At 27.9% G+C, this 18,704-nt stretch overlaps 1 protein-coding gene across 1 annotated transcript; it reads left to right on the top strand.

The window, feature by feature from the left end:
• The first annotated feature begins 1,726 nt into the window (after positions 1-1,726).
• LOC106684160 (uncharacterized) lies at positions 1,727-17,182 on the top strand. The gene is made up of 18 exons (XM_067050232.1): positions 1,727-1,915; positions 5,680-5,955; positions 6,104-6,243; positions 7,343-7,519; positions 7,668-7,885; positions 7,961-8,172; positions 8,387-8,658; positions 9,343-9,573; positions 11,499-11,535; positions 11,650-11,785; positions 11,857-12,038; positions 12,642-12,911; positions 13,732-13,865; positions 13,941-14,102; positions 14,396-14,613; positions 14,972-15,183; positions 16,036-16,277; positions 16,938-17,182. Exons 1-18 carry the CDS (start codon positions 1,727-1,729, stop codon positions 17,152-17,154), a joined length of 3,525 nt encoding a protein of 1,174 aa, XP_066906333.1. The 3' UTR covers positions 17,155-17,182.
• The last annotated feature ends 1,522 nt before the right edge of the window (positions 17,183-18,704 follow it).

Raw genomic sequence — 18,704 nt, forward strand, 5'->3', positions numbered from 1 at the left:
CATGTATTTTCGTCAAAATTTTGCAATCACAATGCTTTTCCTTACTACATGTTCTGTATATATGTAAGTGGAAGTAAAAAATTATTGTTCTTTAAAACCGAATATTTGGAATATTAAATAGGTATTCATCCATCAAGTTTGTATTTTATCGTTCCTTATATCTAAGGAATAGAGAAAAGCATACATTACTTCAAGGTCGATCGATTACAATTTTTAATTGTTTCGATAGAGGAATAACGATCGACTATATTCACAAATTGAAAACTAGAACATTTTTTTTCTTTAAGGATATTAAGTGAGCAACGAAGTAAGTAAGTATTAACTTTGAAAAAATATATTTTTATAGGGTTCTTGTTAAAGTGTGTATTGTCAATTAATCTGCAATTAATTTTAACAAGAATTTCAAATTTCATCACTCATGCAGATTCTTCAATATGACGAGGGATGAATCAGTTGTAGAACATTCTAGAACCTCCTCGAATCCCACTCAATATATATCCCGCTTTTAATTAATTTTTTTTTGGTGATTCAACATCCAGAAATATAGGGCCGGTGTCCCGGCGTCCGTTCCAATACATCCTAGGATCCGAGAAAAAAAGACATAAAAGTTTTAATAATTACATCTTTTTCCATAATTTTTTTACTTTCATTATTATTAATAAATTAGGATTAAAAAAAATTCTTTCGGGAATTATGTTAATGATCTTAGACAACTGGAAAGTCAAAAAAACACTACCATCTAGGCGCATCAAGTTAAAAGACCCAAAACTTTATTTATATATTTTTAATTTTATAGTAATTTTGACGTTAATATTATTTTCTGAGTATACTGTTCTTTCTTTTATTTACTTTTTTATATTACTAAAAAATGCTCACCTTCTCAAATAATAACTTAAACTGATGGTGTAATTTATTTTTGTCAGAAAAATGTGAACATGCAATTAGATATGTTTGGTACCTACATATATAATTATATTTTTGCTACATCCATCAAGAAAGTTTTGCATCACCTCTTCTTTCTGTGATAGGAGTGTAATAACAGTAAGTTAGAACAAAGGTGGCATCTAAAAAGCGCAGCATTATGGAATAATAAATATAGAGGAGTTTCAACATTAGGAGCCAATACAAGACAATTTATAACAAAAAAAATTTGATTGCCAACCAAGTTTAGAATTTAGCTATAATTGAGATTTAATGTTCTTAAAGTGAACCTGTGCTACTGTGAGCTTTTTCATGATGCGCAGTAATGTTTTATCTCAAGGAAAACTTCTTCGAATCATTGCATTGAGGGAGGGAGGCTTATCAACATGCCAAATCTCTCAACACTTAAGGCAGATACACATGTTGGCCGCTCGCCACGAATCGGAGAGTTGTACAAATGCTTGGTATACAAAGAGCGGACCCTCTGAATGTAGAGACCCCTTTGAATGTAGCACAAAGCAATGTCGTCAGATGTTGGAATAGGTTTTTGATTCATGGTACAATTGAAGACAGACCTTGGAGTGCCATGCTATGAAAAACCAGTCTGAGTGATATGCATGACATCAAAACTTCCAAATGGTTTCATGAATGTTCAGATCACCTGAGAGAGATATCTTCGAATCCATAGGAACACTTAAGGCATTATTCAAGGGTACCTTAGTGTATTGACAGAATGTAAAGGTTTCGACAGTATGTTGTGACAAATGTTCTCTTAGGACATGAACCCAATCAACATGTCTAAAGTATGCTTCATAGGGCTATCAAACGTCAACCGAATATTTTTACCACTGGCCAGGAAATGAGGGAAGCTGCTCAGGTAGAATGGAGAAACCTGGATCAATACTCCATTAATTACTTGTTTATGGGCATGCCAGAACTAGTATTGAAGCCTGCACAGAATGAGAGCAAGGAGAGGAAATACTCACTACTGAAAGTAATGAATTTCTTTAATTTATAAAATAGGAAAAAGATTTTATTTAATAAAAACTTTATTTTGGAGTATGTATTAGATTGTGCTTTATGTTACCTAACTCCTTGAAACATTTTAGAGCTCAGTAAAAACAAAGGTAACAGTCAACTTTTTTTCTTTACATATTTATTTTTTAAGATTTAGAATGGCAATTTATATGAGAATATAAACATAATTTTGAAGAGAATTATATTTAAACATGCACAGTTTCCTTTCTTCAAGACACATACTTCATAAATGTTATATAAGCAATAAAAATATTGATGAAATATGACGAGATTGTTCTAAAAAGGTAATAATTGACAGTGATTGGATTTTTTTTTAGTCAAAACTTTGTAATAGAACAAGAAATAACAAAATTAATACTCCTTCCAATTTTGAAATTTTACATTTATAGATTAAAGATAGTATATCAAAAAACACACTAGATATTTTATTATTTGTTATTTACTAATATAATCAAATAATTACTTCAAAAAATAAATCGCTGTGTAACAATTTTTAGTATTTTTTAATGCACTGGTTATCTTTTGATTCGGAGGAAAACTTTAACAGTAAGAAAAACTGAAGAATTGTCTTTTACAGAGGTCACCAAACTTTTTTAGAAATCACAAAATTTTTTCTGTGCTAAAAATAATAGGTCCTATATAAGAATAAGAATTTTGGAGAAAAGATGGGAAAGGACAATTTATTTTTTTTAATTCAATATTCAGATTCTACTATGTTGAAAAGTAAAATTTTAAATTTTGAAGGATATTAAAACTGTTTTTGTTGGTTGACTACAAAGGTTTCTAATTAAATATTATCCAACAATATTAAAATTGTTTTATTCCAATGAATATATTATTTTTTATTGTTGCCTGTAACAGTAAAAAAAAAAAAAAAATAATATATTCTTTCTTTAAAAAAAGAAAAAGCTAGAGATAATGCTCGATTTTTTTTCAATGTCCATTCATCAATTTTGAAAATAATTCCTATTTAGATTAAGAAAAGGATTTACATAAATATTTGTTAATACCTTTGTAATCCATCAAAAGAATAAACTTTCAGAGAACAAGTTTGTCACAAAAAGATCAATAAAAATTAACTTATAAATATTGTTGCAATAATACGAAATTAGTAATTACAAAGAGATTTATATATTTTGTAATTTCAATGTACAATAATTATAATCAGATAATGAAATTTGAAATTAAATATTTGTTTTAAAAAACAACTAGCAGATTAGATGTTAGAAATGTTGATGAAAAATTGAGCAAAAGAATGTTTTACTGACATTGTGACATGGTCTGTCACATAGCCTGCCTAGGCTTGAATAAGGTATCAAAGATATCCAGAATGTCTCCTCATTCTTCATAATTTAGTACGACTTTACTTCGTTGTAAGCCATAATCAGTATAACCATCTCCCGAGTTGAAAAATGTCAAAATTCTGTCTCTTAATGTTTATTTTTGTAAGATATACATTTCAAAATATGGAATCCTATAAATTTCCAATTTCAAGATTTTTTAAAAATAAAAATATTGGTTCAGTAACCCTGGTTGGCTGTTCTGAGAAAGGTTGGGCTATTTCTTAATTTTGTTTAAAGAAAAATATTAATTATATATTAGAAGTTTTGAAAATCTGTTATTACTGCAGTATTTGATTAGCACAAATAATTGTCTCTTTGTAATTCTTGTACTAATCAATTTAAAAAGAAATATATATGTATATATAGTTGACCGTAAAAATTTAAATATAAGATGGTCAGGGTTGCGGTAAAAAAAAAAAAAAGGACAAATAGTTATAAACTATTTGTTCTTTTTTTTTTATTTGACCGCAACCCTGACCATCTTCTTATATTTAAAAAGAAATATGTTGAGCCATATGAAAAATATTAGACATTTACAATTCTCTTAATCAATGTAAATGCTACCAGAGTTGTGTACTACTATTATTTCACATTTATTGTTTTATAAAGTTAAAAAAAATAAAACTAATGAATAAAATCCTTGAAATTCTTAACGGTTCTATTCCATCAAATAACATGAAAAAAATAGCTTACATCTAAATAATTTAAAATTTGATTTTTTTGGGCTTGAAGTGAACTATTCCTTAAAAATCCCTGTGAAAGAGTATCTATTATTCTAAGGATAAGAAGGACAAGAGTAAGAATCAAAATTATCCAGCATAATGCAGGTTCTTCAAAATAGTAATTTTTATATCACTGTAATCAGAATAAGTCTTTTATTTTTAAAAACTTTTAACACTGGAAAAAATAAAATAATTTTATTAATTTTAATATCTTAAAATGTACTTTATTTAGTTATAGAGACGGGTTTACTTTAAATTTAGTAATTTGTTAGTGTTTAGTGAAGAGGCATAAGCTACAAATCACTTACACCATACTTCGTAAGTAAATGCTAGTTATTGCATTATTGAACTGAGAACAATGGAAATTCTCAGTGATAAGCGTACTACAAAGTCGAACAGTCTAGAAGTCAATGGATTATGTAATTAAGTTTAAATAGTGAAAATTTATCAAAATAGTGCTAAACTTGACTTTGTTAATAAATAAATATAAGAAAATGGTATACAGTGTTTCATCTTGGACAATAATTTTAAAACTTGGTGCATAAACTTCTGTAACTAATTATTTTTTAAAAATTAAATTTATTCACTTAAAAAAATCCCAATAAAATGAGGATTAGATGAGAATTTTATAACTTTGAAGTTTACTATCAGGGTAGGTAAATTAACTTCTAAGGACAATATCTTCAAAACACTCTGAGGTCAGTTCAGTTACACTAGGGGGAAAAAAAACTACTTTCTAACTGTCATATTGAGCCCTAGTATCAAAATCGCATGCTTTTAACCAAATATTCTACAAATGTTAGGTATATCTAGATCAAACCAGTTAAAAGGGATTTTTTTTTTTTCATTATTCACAGATAACCGAAAAATGACCTTTCTCAAGCACTCTCTTGAGGTATCATAAGTTGGTCGAAATTGAAATATAATATTCAAATTTTTTAGAAAATTTTGCTAGCTCAATTTTTTCTGAGATTAGTTATTTACTAAAAATGCATAGTTTTTGAGTTATAAGTGAAAATCCTAAATTGTGTTATTGCCACTTAATGGGAATTCAGCTATTACAACTTAAATAGCAATGGAAAAAACTTACAGACATAAAACATAGAAAATTTTGCTTACTTAAACTTTTTAAGGAATAGTATTCTCTAAATAATAGATAGTTTTCAATACATAAAAAGTGCCAACATTTAGTAAAAAAAAAAAAAAAGATTCCCAGAAAACTATTTGTCAGCAAACTCAAAACTGAGGATGCCAAAAATTAAGACTACAAAAAAACTTTTCCCTAATTTTCCTGTACTATCTGTACTATTTTTCTCAATGAGCAAATTTAAACTATGGTTTTTTCCCTTCAATATTGAAATGAAAATGATTTATATTTCAAGCATTCACCATTAACCATATCGTTTTAGATCTGATCCAAGAATCTTTGAAATTAAGCACAGTGGATAAAGGTGGTATTATGATTGGCTTGAAAGGAAACATGAGTAGCTCATATCCAACCTTTGATTCTCAACACTATCGTACTGGTATTTATTTTGATTTTTCCTGTGATTTCTCAAAAAATGTCTTCAAAAAGGCCAGTATTTAGAACCGTCTTTCATTGTTTTTATCTAGTTTTTCAAACATAACAATTTATTTTAATGCTCAATATTCAGATGTCGAGTGATGAGCTACTTAACATGAGCTTTGCAATTTTAATATCCTCCGATGACTACAATGAAACAATAAAATTTCTGGAGTATTCCACAATTTCATTTGATTCAGATGTCACCCTCATTGTCGATAATAATTTGTATGACTTGTACAGAACACATGTTTCAAAACCAATAATCTCCAATATGGTTGGAATGCATTACAATGCAACAATCTCCTATATAAAACTCAAGAAAAGAAATGATTTGAAAGGAATCACAATTAATTCAGGAGTTGTGGTAGGCCAAATTTCATTATTTAACCAAGAACTGATTTGAGTTATTTCATAAGAGGTATATGTCCAAGAAAAGAAAATATTTTCTTATTTAGAAAGCATTTCATTTTTTTACTTAACTGAAAGGTTTTTATTTTCTTGTTTTTGATAAGTGGACTGGAGGATTTCCTTTAAACATTACTCCAGAAGGTATTGAAAAGATGCTTAATTTCAATTATGAACCAGAAGAAGAATTTTTATCTAGATATGGGTTTTCAATTCATAAAATTTTGGAAGATGCTTACAATTTCAGGTAACTTTCCTTGTATAAGACTAATAGCATAGTTCTAATATTAAACTTTTCAAGAAAATAATAAGTCAGACGTGAATAATGATCCAGTTTATAAGCCAGGAGATTCTTTCATTTTTGCAAGCTTCTGATTCCATTGGAACTTTTACACAAATATTTCCAATATAATTTTGGGAATGAATGCTATTATTTGTAGATTTTTTTGATAGATAATACTTTATCAAAAACCATTCTTATCTAACATTGTCTTCATCGGCTGAACATGCTAAGTCTACATTTGTAATATTTTCTGCAGCCAACATAAAAAGTTGTGGTTTGGTTTCGATAACCATGGTGTCTTTGCAGACTGGTACGAGCTACCAATTTTTTGCTTTTTCATTCTATTGATATAATTAGAAAAATACAATCTCTGATTTAGAGAACTTTTGATATATTTATCTCATTGTCATTTTCCAATGACGTTGTCTACTCATGGAACACACTAATATCTCATATTAATTTCCAAAACTACATTGAAAATGTGAAAAAATTGTCAAATGAAATCAGAAGCTTGTGAAAAAAAAAAGAATATCTTGGCTTATCAACTGGATCATTATTCACGTCTCGCTTATGTTTATTTTCTAGAAAACTTTAATATTGATATGAATGTAATAATTAATAAGAATAAAGAGTTGAATTTACCACCGAGGAGCTTTAGTTTTTCATTTTCTTAACATTGAAACCATTTCTGTCCCACATTCATATTTTGCTTTATGATTTACATCGACATAACCTGCTCAAGGAATAAATTTGAAAATTTGTACTTTCTGAGAAAATAAAAATAAAAATTTTGAATTAGGTTTTGAGGAATGTTAACTTAATGTATATATTGTTGCATATCATGTGAAAGGGTTCATACCTATACATCTGTGCAAAATTTGAAGAAAACCTGATATACCAAGGTTCAATAGTGTGTTGATTTGACGTGGAATGACCCATTTCTAAAAAATAGAAACAACAAGAGGGATAGGCATTTTTTATTTTGAATCATATTTTTGTAAATACCTTGAGTGGTAGTTTGAAATATCTAAATTAGTAAACTGTAATTGTTTCTCATCGATAGGATGAACATAAGCATTTATGATGACTGGGGATATTTCAATGAAAAATTAAAAATTTGGGATACAGGAATGTTTCATGGTCTTTCCGCAGGAGATATCGATTTAGGAACTTCAATAAGTAGAGTCTATGGACAGAGATTGGATGTTTCACTTTATTTTCCACCATATTTAAAATTCAGGTAGGTAAAGTATTTTATAAGATAGGTATCTTAGTAGATTTTTTTTCTTTTTAATTGTTTACAATATTTAGAAATTTGTGCTCATTAAGATTTTATAATGCTGTTATTAGTTGTAATTTCATAACCAAAATATTATGACTCATTACAGAACATGCTTCATTTTCAAACACCCATCAAGGCTTGGTGAGTTTACAGCTTTGGTGAAACCGTTGACTCTTGGTTCATGGCTTTGTATTTTGTCAGGTGTTGTGCTGTCAGGCCTCACCCTCTGGTTCATAAAATGGTTTGAAACAGTCGACATTCCGTCAAATGAGAATGATCTTGCTTCAAGTTTACTCTCATCACTAGGCACCTTTTGTCAACAAGGCAATTCCACACTTTTAACTTCAATAGATGACTTTATATATAATAGAACTATAAATATCTGATGTATATTTTCAGGTCTTTCGAGCGATTCCCTGAGATTACCAGTGAGAGTATTATATATATTTCTGTTAGTAGCAAGTTTGGTGATTTATATGTTTTACGGTGCTGCTGTGGTTGGATTTCTGCTCTTGCCATCTCCAAAAACAATTGATACAGTGGAGAAGCTGATTGATAGTCCAATCATACCATATGCAGAAAATCTTGCTTATCACAAAACACATTTTCAAGTAATATTAATTCTCAAAAATGTATCCCTTTATATTAATGCTTTCAATTTGAGAAAATTGTTACTAGAATACATGTCTACTTTATAGATGGACACATGTTTATTTGAGATATCAAATTATATTGAGCTAAACTTTTGTTAAGATAAATTATATGATATCATTCAATCGTAGTTAATAATATGATAAATTGTTCATAAAATGAAATTTATTTTAGGGCAATTTTAGTGATAAGGCAGCAAAAGCATATGAGGCAATTAAAGAGACAAAAACTGAAAAAGAAAGATGGATTGATTTAACGGCAGGAATCCAGAAGGTCAAGCAAGGAAGAGCTGCACTCTATGCTCAGGATACTAATTTGTACAGAGCCATTGAAAATTCATTTAGTAACTCGGACATTTGTGTTTTAGCTGAAATTGAAATTGTATTGATATGGGCTTCAACAGTCATTAGAAAGAAATCTCCTTATAAAGAGCTTTTATACCAGGGGTATGTATTCATAAAATTATTTCATTCACAATCATTGTAACAAATAATAAAATAATTTGCATTAATATACTCTAATATTAACAATTAAGGTTAACTTCTTTTTTTGATTATAGTCAGATTTTTCTTTCAAATAATTCATTGTATAAATATCAAAACCCAGTAGTTTTCGAACTTTGTGAAAATATTTTTCTGAGATAGTAATATTAAATATTAAAATAAAATAGATTTCAGAATATTCCTTCATTTAAATGTTAAGAAATAAATATTAATTATATCCTACTAATAAAAATAATGAATATTGAATTGATCTATAGGGACTAACTTCCATTGTTTTTGTAATCTTGATATTTCCATGAAGCTAAGATCAAAAATCCTACAGATGTTTTTGTCCCACTTTCCTTTCTACTGAGTTTTTCAAACTATAAGCCCAGTATATGTTAGAGTCATTCGTAATTTTTTTTTTTGGTTTTGATTGAAGTTTACTACTCTTGAAATATTTAGTTCCTTAAAATACCTCAGACTCATCTTCAAATGCATAGTATGATAGTGAATTTCATTATAAAGTCCATGTATATTTAATTAAAAACTGAAATCCCTAACCTGATATCCTAGCCATGTGTAATTTTGTATTATTTTTAAAAATAAATAAACACTACTGCGCATAATTACTAAATTATTTTTCAGTATGATCCTCACCCATGAGAATGGTTTATTAAACAGAGTAATGAAAACCTGGCAAGCTCAGCGTCCTACTTGTTTCGCCCAGAACGAGAGCCCAACAGTCAGTTTCGAAGCGACTGTCATAGCCCACATGATATATGGCTTGGGTCTACTGCTGTCACTTATCTTACTCACACTAGAAATATATATTTATAAAATGAAAAAAAATTCATTAAAAAATAGGAAAGCTAAAAAGTCATGAATAAATAAAATGATGTTTTACATATTTTCTCCATATGTATTTAAATGAATTAGTTATGAGAAAATTATTAAAACATAGAAGTTGAAGTCCAGTACTAACATCTTTAATTGTTCACAATTATTTTACAGAAAATTTCAATAAAACCTTTAATGCTTCTAGTTGTTATGGATTAGAGTTAATATTTATTTTGTAAGAAAAGACCATCACTAATATCAGTATCAAACCTCTGGATGAAACTTTATTTATTTTATAAAATGAGGAGAAGATGGCCAGGGTGCGGTTTGCAAATAAACAAAAACGTATCTATTTGTGCCAATGTTTGCTGACCTGAATTTCAGGCCTTCATCAGGGCTAAAAAAACAGAAAAGAGATAACCATCACTCAGAGAAACATAACAAATAAAGGAAAATAATAAACAGTTGTAGTTGATTAATAACAATAAAAGTAGATAGTAGTAAATTGATAACAATAGAAGATGAAATATAATATTATAGAAGTAAGAATTGTAAAAAGTAAATAATGAAAAATTAAAAAACAGAAAGTGTTGAAGAAATAAACATAATGAAAGAAGAAGATGTAAGTGATGGAGAGGAGAATGTAAGAGAGATGGAGAAGAAAATGTAGATGATGAGTAATGAACTTAACATTATAAGATATATAATTAGTGTCAAAAATACTGAAAAAATATTTGAATCATCATAATGAAATATATGTTACAATGGGCAAGAAAGCTATATAAATGAGAAAAAAATAGTTTACAGTTATATAAATGAGTAAAAAAATTAAGCTGATATAAATATAGTGACTGCAAAAAAAATGAAAAAGAAAAAACAAGGGAGAAGAAATATGGGAAGTGGAAAACAAAGAAATATCAGATATGAGAGGAACACTTACATGTTCCAGCAGAATTTCTGACTAGTGATTGAATTTAAACCTTACCGATCGAGAGTGTACAAAAAACATGCGAGTGATGGTTATCTCTTTGTTGTTCTTTTTAGCTCTGATGAAGGCCTGAAATTCAGGTTGTAACACCAGCACAAATAAATGTTTTGGTTTATTTGCTGACTGCACCACTGACCATCTATTCCTCAGAGAAAATAAGATATACATTATTATTATTTTATTAATTTGTCTTAAAATTTTAAGCTGATTTAATTTATGGTAATACATTGTATTAAAACAAATTAAATACATTTAATTTAAACCCTTTGATCTTAGTAAAAAATAGGATAGGATAGTATTGTAAAATAGTGAAGATCAGATGGTGAAACAAATTAACGAAATCAACGTTATCTATTTTGTGAACTTTTTCTTTCCACAATTCAGCTTCCTTTTAAAAAATACAAAAAAAAAAAAAGTTCAGTTATGAAGCTTCATGAATCATTGAAACTTAAAAAAATATAAATTTTGTTGTCACATTTAGCTTGTTTTTTATGTAGCTCTGAAATTTAATGTTTCTTATAATGTAGAAGTAAATTATTATGTTGGGATCAATGAATGACACATCAAAACTACTGTTTCAGCAAGCTAAATTTGGACCACTAATTTGGACATAATAAATATAATTCCCTAAAACATATATAATATTACAAACCTGTAGGTATATACTAGTTTCAAAAATAAGAAAATAAAAAATGTTGATGGAGGGAGATAAGGCATACTACATTCTTGTTTCCTCAAAAAACATTTTTAAGTTTATAACCTTCCTAGAGATAAATTTGAATGGTTCAAATATATCAGTTTTGATTAGATATTTATATCAATAAATTAATGAAATTCATCCAACTATATAATTTTCCTTATTTAATAAATATGAAATTTTAAATTCATAAAATTGAAGGGGTACAAAAGCCTAGTGGTAAGGATTGTAATATTTTAACATAGGATGTAGCTCATTTTAATTTTTTATTGAAATAAGGGACTTCACTAGTCTATATGATGCTATGACTTTGTGGGTACCATTATAAAAATCAGAGGGAATATTTAAAGAGAGCTGGACAAGACCTCATTCAAGATGCTCTCTGATTTATTTTCTATCAACGTTACATTAATTGGTTGGAATGGGACAGAACATAATCTGCATCGTCATAATTCTAACTAATTTCTTTGAAATTAGTCATTCATTTCATATATCTGAATTTTTAATTGATTATTTTACTCAGCATAAAATACATATAGTAAATATATTAGTTTGCAACAAGTCAGGTATATACGATTCAAATGATTTTTACTGATATTTTGTTAGGAAATATTATTATTAATTTTTTTTTTGTTAGATGCTGTCTTGATACACAAGAATTTTCAAGAAAGGAAAGCCCCATTTCTATCACTTGTTCATTCTATAGAATTTGAAAACAATAACTATGTTGCTGAAAATTTCATGAGTACAGTAAATTTAAATTATTTAGGCGTATTTATTGATTTTAATTGTGAAAATATCAGTCTGCTAATTGAAGAGGTAAAAATCTACTTATGTATGTACATGCACCTATATTCTAAATTATCTTATTATCATTATAATTTTATTTATGTACATGAAAATTTATTTATATATTTTTTTTTAGTTTTGATTTTCATTTAAAAGGAATACATTTTATTTTATATGACATTCATATGATGGTTTATTTCATGTTTGTTTAAATTTTGTATTTCACTAAATTTGTATGTTTTTGAAAAATAAAAATTACTGACTACTTTAGTAAGCATTAGAAGAGAGCATTAATATTCTCTTTATTATTTTATGCAGATAAGTGTTTTTTCTTCTGTATATATTAGGATTAATTCTAATTTTTTTAGGAATTAATTCAATAACTAAAAGATACTTATTTAATTATTTCCATGAAACCAGACTTCTTAGTCCTCTTGAAGTAACTCTATTTCTCAAAAGAAAACTTTTTTAAATAGTAAATAACTTTCAAAAGATATCAATCAACATTTAATAACTAAATATATAATTTATAAATAAAACATTAATAAAATACAGAAATATAGAAAATAAATAAATGTTAGTAAATAACTAAAGAGCTAAAAATTTAAAATCTTGCATTGCATGAATTTTCAGGTGCTCTCGGAACTGGTTAATAACTGCTGTTACCATGTACTGTTTTGGAATAAACTAAATATCAATAAGAAATTTATAGAGGATTCAATACTTTTCGGAACAAAATTAATATGGGCTAGACCTAATGAAAACACAATAGCTTTATATTATATTTCAATTAAAACAGAAATTGTCACATTAGGTTACTGGGAAAATGGCAATCTAATTATGGAAAATCCTCAAATCAACAAACACGATATACATAACCAACTTCTACATGGCATTTTAACAGTAAGTTATAATAATTTTTAATTTATGAAACTAATCCCTTATGAGATCTCCATTCTGACGAGGCTAACATTACATCTCCTGTCAGTCTCTTCGGGGCTTTATTAGGATGTCTCTACTTGGTCTAGAACCCTTTTTTTAGGGAGTTATTACTTCAGTAATTTACTTATCTTTCTTTCCTTTCTCCCACAAGTTCTGAGAACTAGTTTCCCTCAGTCTTGTCATTTGGTGTGTCTGGAGACTGGTTCCCTCCCAACATTGTGATTTCATCAACAGTCTGATGGATGCCCTTTCAGTTACTCCCTGTCAATCCTAGTCTATGTCTAATTCCTATCTGCCTTCTTTTCTATGGGTAACATTGAGAGTAAGACACAATGTCAAGATATTCTGAGAGATCATATTAACAATAGTCAATACAAAATAATAAAAAATATAAAAACAAAAAAAAAAACTAGATGTCCAAATATAATATATATATATATGTATTCAGAGACAGTTATTGCTGATCTTTCAAACCATGATGCGATTGTAAAATTTCAGATGGCCTTTTCTTGATCATATTTTTTTCTATTTTTCTGCAAATGACCCTTAATACTAGAAACAAAATAAATAAACAAATTTTTTTTTTTAATTGATATTGAAAATTTATAAATCAGGAAACAGAAACAATAAGCCCTTAATTTATTTTCAACTTTATTATTAATAAATCAGAAATCACAAGAAATAATATATTTTTTAATTTCATGTTATGACTTTCAATAAATGTTTTTATGTGTATTTTTCATCCAAATAGATTTATGTGCATACTTGATTTAAATTTTAGTTCACAGATCAAAATGTTAAAAATAACTCAATTGTTAAGTTCAAGAATGAAGAAATTTTTTATTTAGGACTCAGTTCATTGACCAATTTCTCTTTGAGCATTTATAGATCTTTACGAGTAATGTACGGTTTGGAGTAAGTTGGAAAAAATGAATAATATAGCTATGGATCATAAAATTACAAATTTTAATTAATAAATACTGTTGGCAGATGGGAATTAACTGCTGTTACCAATCCAAAAAAGCTGATGAATTACATGAATATATTTTTAAATGATAGCGCTGATTCTTATGATTTTATAATAACTTCTGAGAACAATTTGAGAGCAATAAGCAATGAAGTAATAAGATTACCTTCAATTAAAATCATCAGGTAAGATAAAAAAATCTTTCATTTTTTAGATTAAATTAATTTATTGCTTGGAAGCTGGTTCTTTAAATTATTGTCAATAATAGCAGGTTATTTTAGAAATAATGTAGAGAAAATAAATATATTTAATGAATCACTAAAAGTTTTATGTCACGCTTAATTATTCAACATTAATTGCCTCAATTCTATAAATAATATAATTTAAAATAAAATTATATTTATTAATACCAGCATTAAAAGTAAATTGAAGGTAATTTACATATTTTAAAAAGATTATACATTTATGTTGATTTTAGGCAATGTTTTGTATTCAGACACCCACCAGTATATTCCTACAAGACATTTTATTTGAAACCATTCTCCTTTGAACTCTGGATATGTCTCGGCATCTTTCTAATATTATCAGCAATATTATTATACTTGATGTGCTTACTTAAAATTGAAGATATTGATCATAATGAATTAAGTATTTTTGGTAATATGCTTTACTGTTTAGGAGCACTTATCAATCAAGGTGAGTAAAAAGAAAGTTAATAATATAATAAAAAATAAACTGAAATGTATTGAGATCAAGTGGTGACAACATCAGAACTTTGATATTTTAAAGTCTGTTAGTAACAAGATGTTACCATGTATGTTATGGTTAGGGTTGGTTTTTTGGTAATCTACCATAAGTCAGCATAAAAATCATACTTTTTAAATTATTATTTTAAAAGCTGGACACAATATTTTCGAAATATTTATCCCTGACATTATATGGATCAAATATAAATGTTATAATAGCTTTTTATGACCATAATTATAAGGATAAAAATCTTCAGTCACGTCCTAAAACCCTATAAAACTGTAATAAAAATAACTACTTATTGTAGGTTTATCTGTTCCATCAAAAAGGAGTTCAAAGCGTTTAATTCAGTTTAATATTCTACAACTGAGCCTTTTTATTTCAAATTTCTACTCTGCAGTTATTCTGAACTATTTATTATACCCAACACATTCAACAATCAATGGGATTGATGATATTATAAACCAAGGTTTCGATATTGGTTATGAAGAAATTTTCTATAATATCAACACTTTTTCCGTAAGAATAAATTTAATTAATTTTTGAAATATTTTTATTTGAATATTTAAGGATGATTCTATACTAAGTCTAGATCAAACTAAGTTTTATTCAAAGATTTAGTAGAATATTTAGTCGTTTATCTTTCTTAAAACATTTTGTCATTTTTTCCAGACTCTTCTTCATTGTTGTGACTGCAACAGTGGGTTACTTCCCACTGCTAAAATTATCCATGTTGCCTAACAGGCAGGGTACAATAATAAATAAATAATAATTTATTCCCATACATCTGCTCTTCTACATGTTTAAAATTTCAATATATAGGTTGAACAAAAGTTGAGATGGATGACATCTTTATTTAATAGGGAAGTGGTCTGTCTGTCCACTTTTGGATCGTAACCCTGCTCTTGGACCATTATATGCGAATTTATGGCTTTTGGTAGCTACTTACTCACTCCTATGTTCTATAACGATTTTCACAGGCTGTATAGAGGAACTGTTTCATAAATGTTTTGTAGATCCATGAATGTCACATTTACCTCACTATTGAAAATATTTTTCTTTTCCAATAATTGCGTGAGTTTGAATTAATGATCAATACATAAACTATTTGCCCAAAAACCGCCCTGTTCTTCAGGTATTTTTTTAGAGCACTTTTCCAGTAATCTAGAACTTAGTATCTGTCGACAAAGGCGGCAAGTGCTGAAATACTAATTCTTTAATTCAAGCAGTCCTATATACAAAACTCAATTTGGTATCTCCGAGTTTTATCCTATATTAGCCAAGGAGTGTAACCATAATAAATCTTCACTATTATTTTAAACATATGAATAATATTGGCTACAATATTTATTTATTAGTTCTTTTAATTAGGAGAATACCTCAGAAATTTTTCAACAAGGCATTGCTTCTTACAATATTACAACTGGAGTAGAGAAAATCAGAAATGCCAAATTTGCATTCCTCTCTATTGACTCCAATATTTATCAAAAGACTTTGGAATACTTGACAGATACAGAAATGTGTGAACTTTCTAATATTCCTCTAAAAAATACCTTTGAGTTATCAATGGTTTTAAGAAAGAACTCTCCTTACAAAGAATATTTTCAAAAAGGGTAAGTTATTCTGTTTTTGAGTGATTATTTTTCTTATTAGCAATTCAGTTGTATGAATTAATTATAGTATTGTCATTTGATTTAGAAGTGAAACATTATTCCAAATCTTGTTATGATCAGTTTCCTAAGATTATCTTTATTTGCTTATAGTTTATTTAAAGTATTGTAAAACTTCTATTGAAGTAACAAATGAAATATTTTTTATTTAATGGCATATTGGAGTGCTACCAATGGATGGCTTCTCCGCAAATCTGTAACATGTCATTGGATGATTCACATCAAATTTATTTGTTATATTTTTAGTTTAAATAGAGCTACAGATTTCAAGAAATAACGAAAAAAAATTAATGTACTAAGTCCTTAATCATTGATTGATCAAAGTAAAACAATTTTTCATTTTTTTTTTTTTTTTTTTTTTTTTTTTTTTTTTTTTTATGACAGTAGATATTTCTGTTCTTAAATACACTGAGATTTTAGGTATAACTTTCATCCAAGTCATTTTTTTTACAAACGATAATATTTGATAATGATAAAACTAAAATGATGATTTGTAAAATGTATTTTATTATAAGATTACAACTTAACAATTGATAATCTACTTTATCCATCCTCCTATTTTCTGTCTTAAGATTCTTAACTTTTTTTTATTTTTATTTTCAGAATATTACTATTAAAAGAAACTGGAATAATAAATCATGAGGACAAATTCTGGAATAAAAGAAACCAGAAATGTATAGATATGGTAAAATATGTAGAGATTGGGCTAAAAGAAACTTCAATCGCTCTTGAAATATTTCTATTTGGATTTTTATGTTCCGCCTTCATCTTTATTTTGGAACTAATTAATGAGAAATTTAAGTCTTGGTTAATAACATAAACAAAGCAGAATTAATAAAGAAGTTAACAATTTGTCAACCAAATCTGTAATACCAATTATTTAAGGTTTATTCAATTAAAATAATTGTACTTCGTAGAATAAAAATTTGTTATTTTCATTTTCTAAATATAAATGTTGAAAATTAGAAAATCTATATTTACAGAGAATTTTTTTAAAGCACTGTAATTGATGAGCTATCTTTTTAACATTCTCCAATAAATAACTAGTTTTTATAAGTTTCCCTCATTTTCAGTTTTTCCAGGAATTAAAGTTATCCTGACTCATTAAGAGTGAGAATAGTCCTAAATTTTATCCCAATTTTCCATGTTTCATAATAATGATTTATATAGTAAAAAAACAACTACATATTTATGGTTATCTATTCTATCCAGAACATAGCTAAGCTTGCATATAAAATGTGGATGAAGGTAAAAGGGGATAAATTACTGGTTATTCCAATTTTTTTGTATTAAAAAATAAGCAGTTATCTATTCAGAACTGAGCATTATATTTAACTTATTAATAAAACCTTGCTTTGTATAATTTATTTGAAATTGAGCCCATGAAATGTGTGTTGGTATATATAGGGTGTTTTTTTAAGCCCGATAGAACTTGAAATTGTAAAAAAATTTTTTTTTTATTCGAAAGATCAATACGTGACATTAACATTTGAAAATGATTTCGGGCATATGGGCACCGCGGCTGTTCTTGACGAAGCGCATTCTGGACGTCCAATTTTGGCCGTATGTCACGAATAACACGAACAATGCTGGCCTCCAAGGCGTCAATTGTTGCTGGTTTATCAGCATAAACCAGTGACTTCACGTAGCCCCACAGGAAATAATCGAGAGGTGTCAAATCGCACGACCATATGCGGCAATTTTGCTTATTAACAAACCCGTTAAGCCAAAAATGCGCCTCATCGCTGAACACAATTTTACAGAATGCGCTTCGTCAAGAACAGCCGCGGTGCCCATATGCCCGAAATCATTTTCAAATGTTAATGTCACGTATTGATCTTTCGAATAAAAAAAAAATTTTGATTACAATTTAATTTTTTGTGTTATTTTTTACAATTTCAAGTTCTATCGGGCTTAAAAAAAGACCCTATACTTATAACTCCAATTAGAACTGAACAAACTATCAGCAAATTGAAGATAAAGTGGAGTAATAGCACTGTAATGCTATGTAATGGCCATAAACAACACCTGCACGAGAAGTTTAGCTTTACCTCAAATATAATAGCGATGATTAAGGTCCAGTAACACTTAGAGGCATCACAGGGCCAGACCTTTGTTCCGAAGGAGTTCAAATGACCCAATTTACAAAGGAAACCCATCTGGGTTGCCCTAGGATGGCCATACCTACTGGAGGGTACCAATTCCACTCCTGTAAGAGTGGCTCTGTCTTAAGAAAGGTCAATTTGAATATTGAAATATAAAAATGTAATCTCATTTAACCATATTTATCTATTACCTAGTATCATTTGTTTCAAAATTTAATCAACCTTATTTTTAAAACGTGGGGAAAGAATGCCCCTACAAAGTTAT

This window comes from Halyomorpha halys, unplaced genomic scaffold (assembly GCF_000696795.3).
Source record: "Halyomorpha halys isolate HHAL.00 unplaced genomic scaffold, Hhal_1.1 Scaffold550.1, whole genome shotgun sequence".
In the NCBI taxonomy this organism is placed as follows: Eukaryota; Metazoa; Arthropoda; class Insecta; order Hemiptera; family Pentatomidae; genus Halyomorpha; species Halyomorpha halys.

Excerpts from the sequence above, each read along its gene's own strand:
- LOC106684160 (XM_067050232.1), top strand. The coding sequence starts at position 1,727 with ATGCTTCATAGGGCTATCAAACGTCAACCGAATATTTTTACCACTGGC. Across the intron at positions 1,916-5,679 it reads GGAAATACTCACTACTGAAA|ATGTCGAGTGATGAGCTACT; the intron begins GTAATGAATTTC and ends CTCAATATTCAG. Across the intron at positions 13,866-13,940 it reads CGAGTAATGTACGGTTTGGA|ATGGGAATTAACTGCTGTTA; the intron begins GTAAGTTGGAAA and ends TACTGTTGGCAG.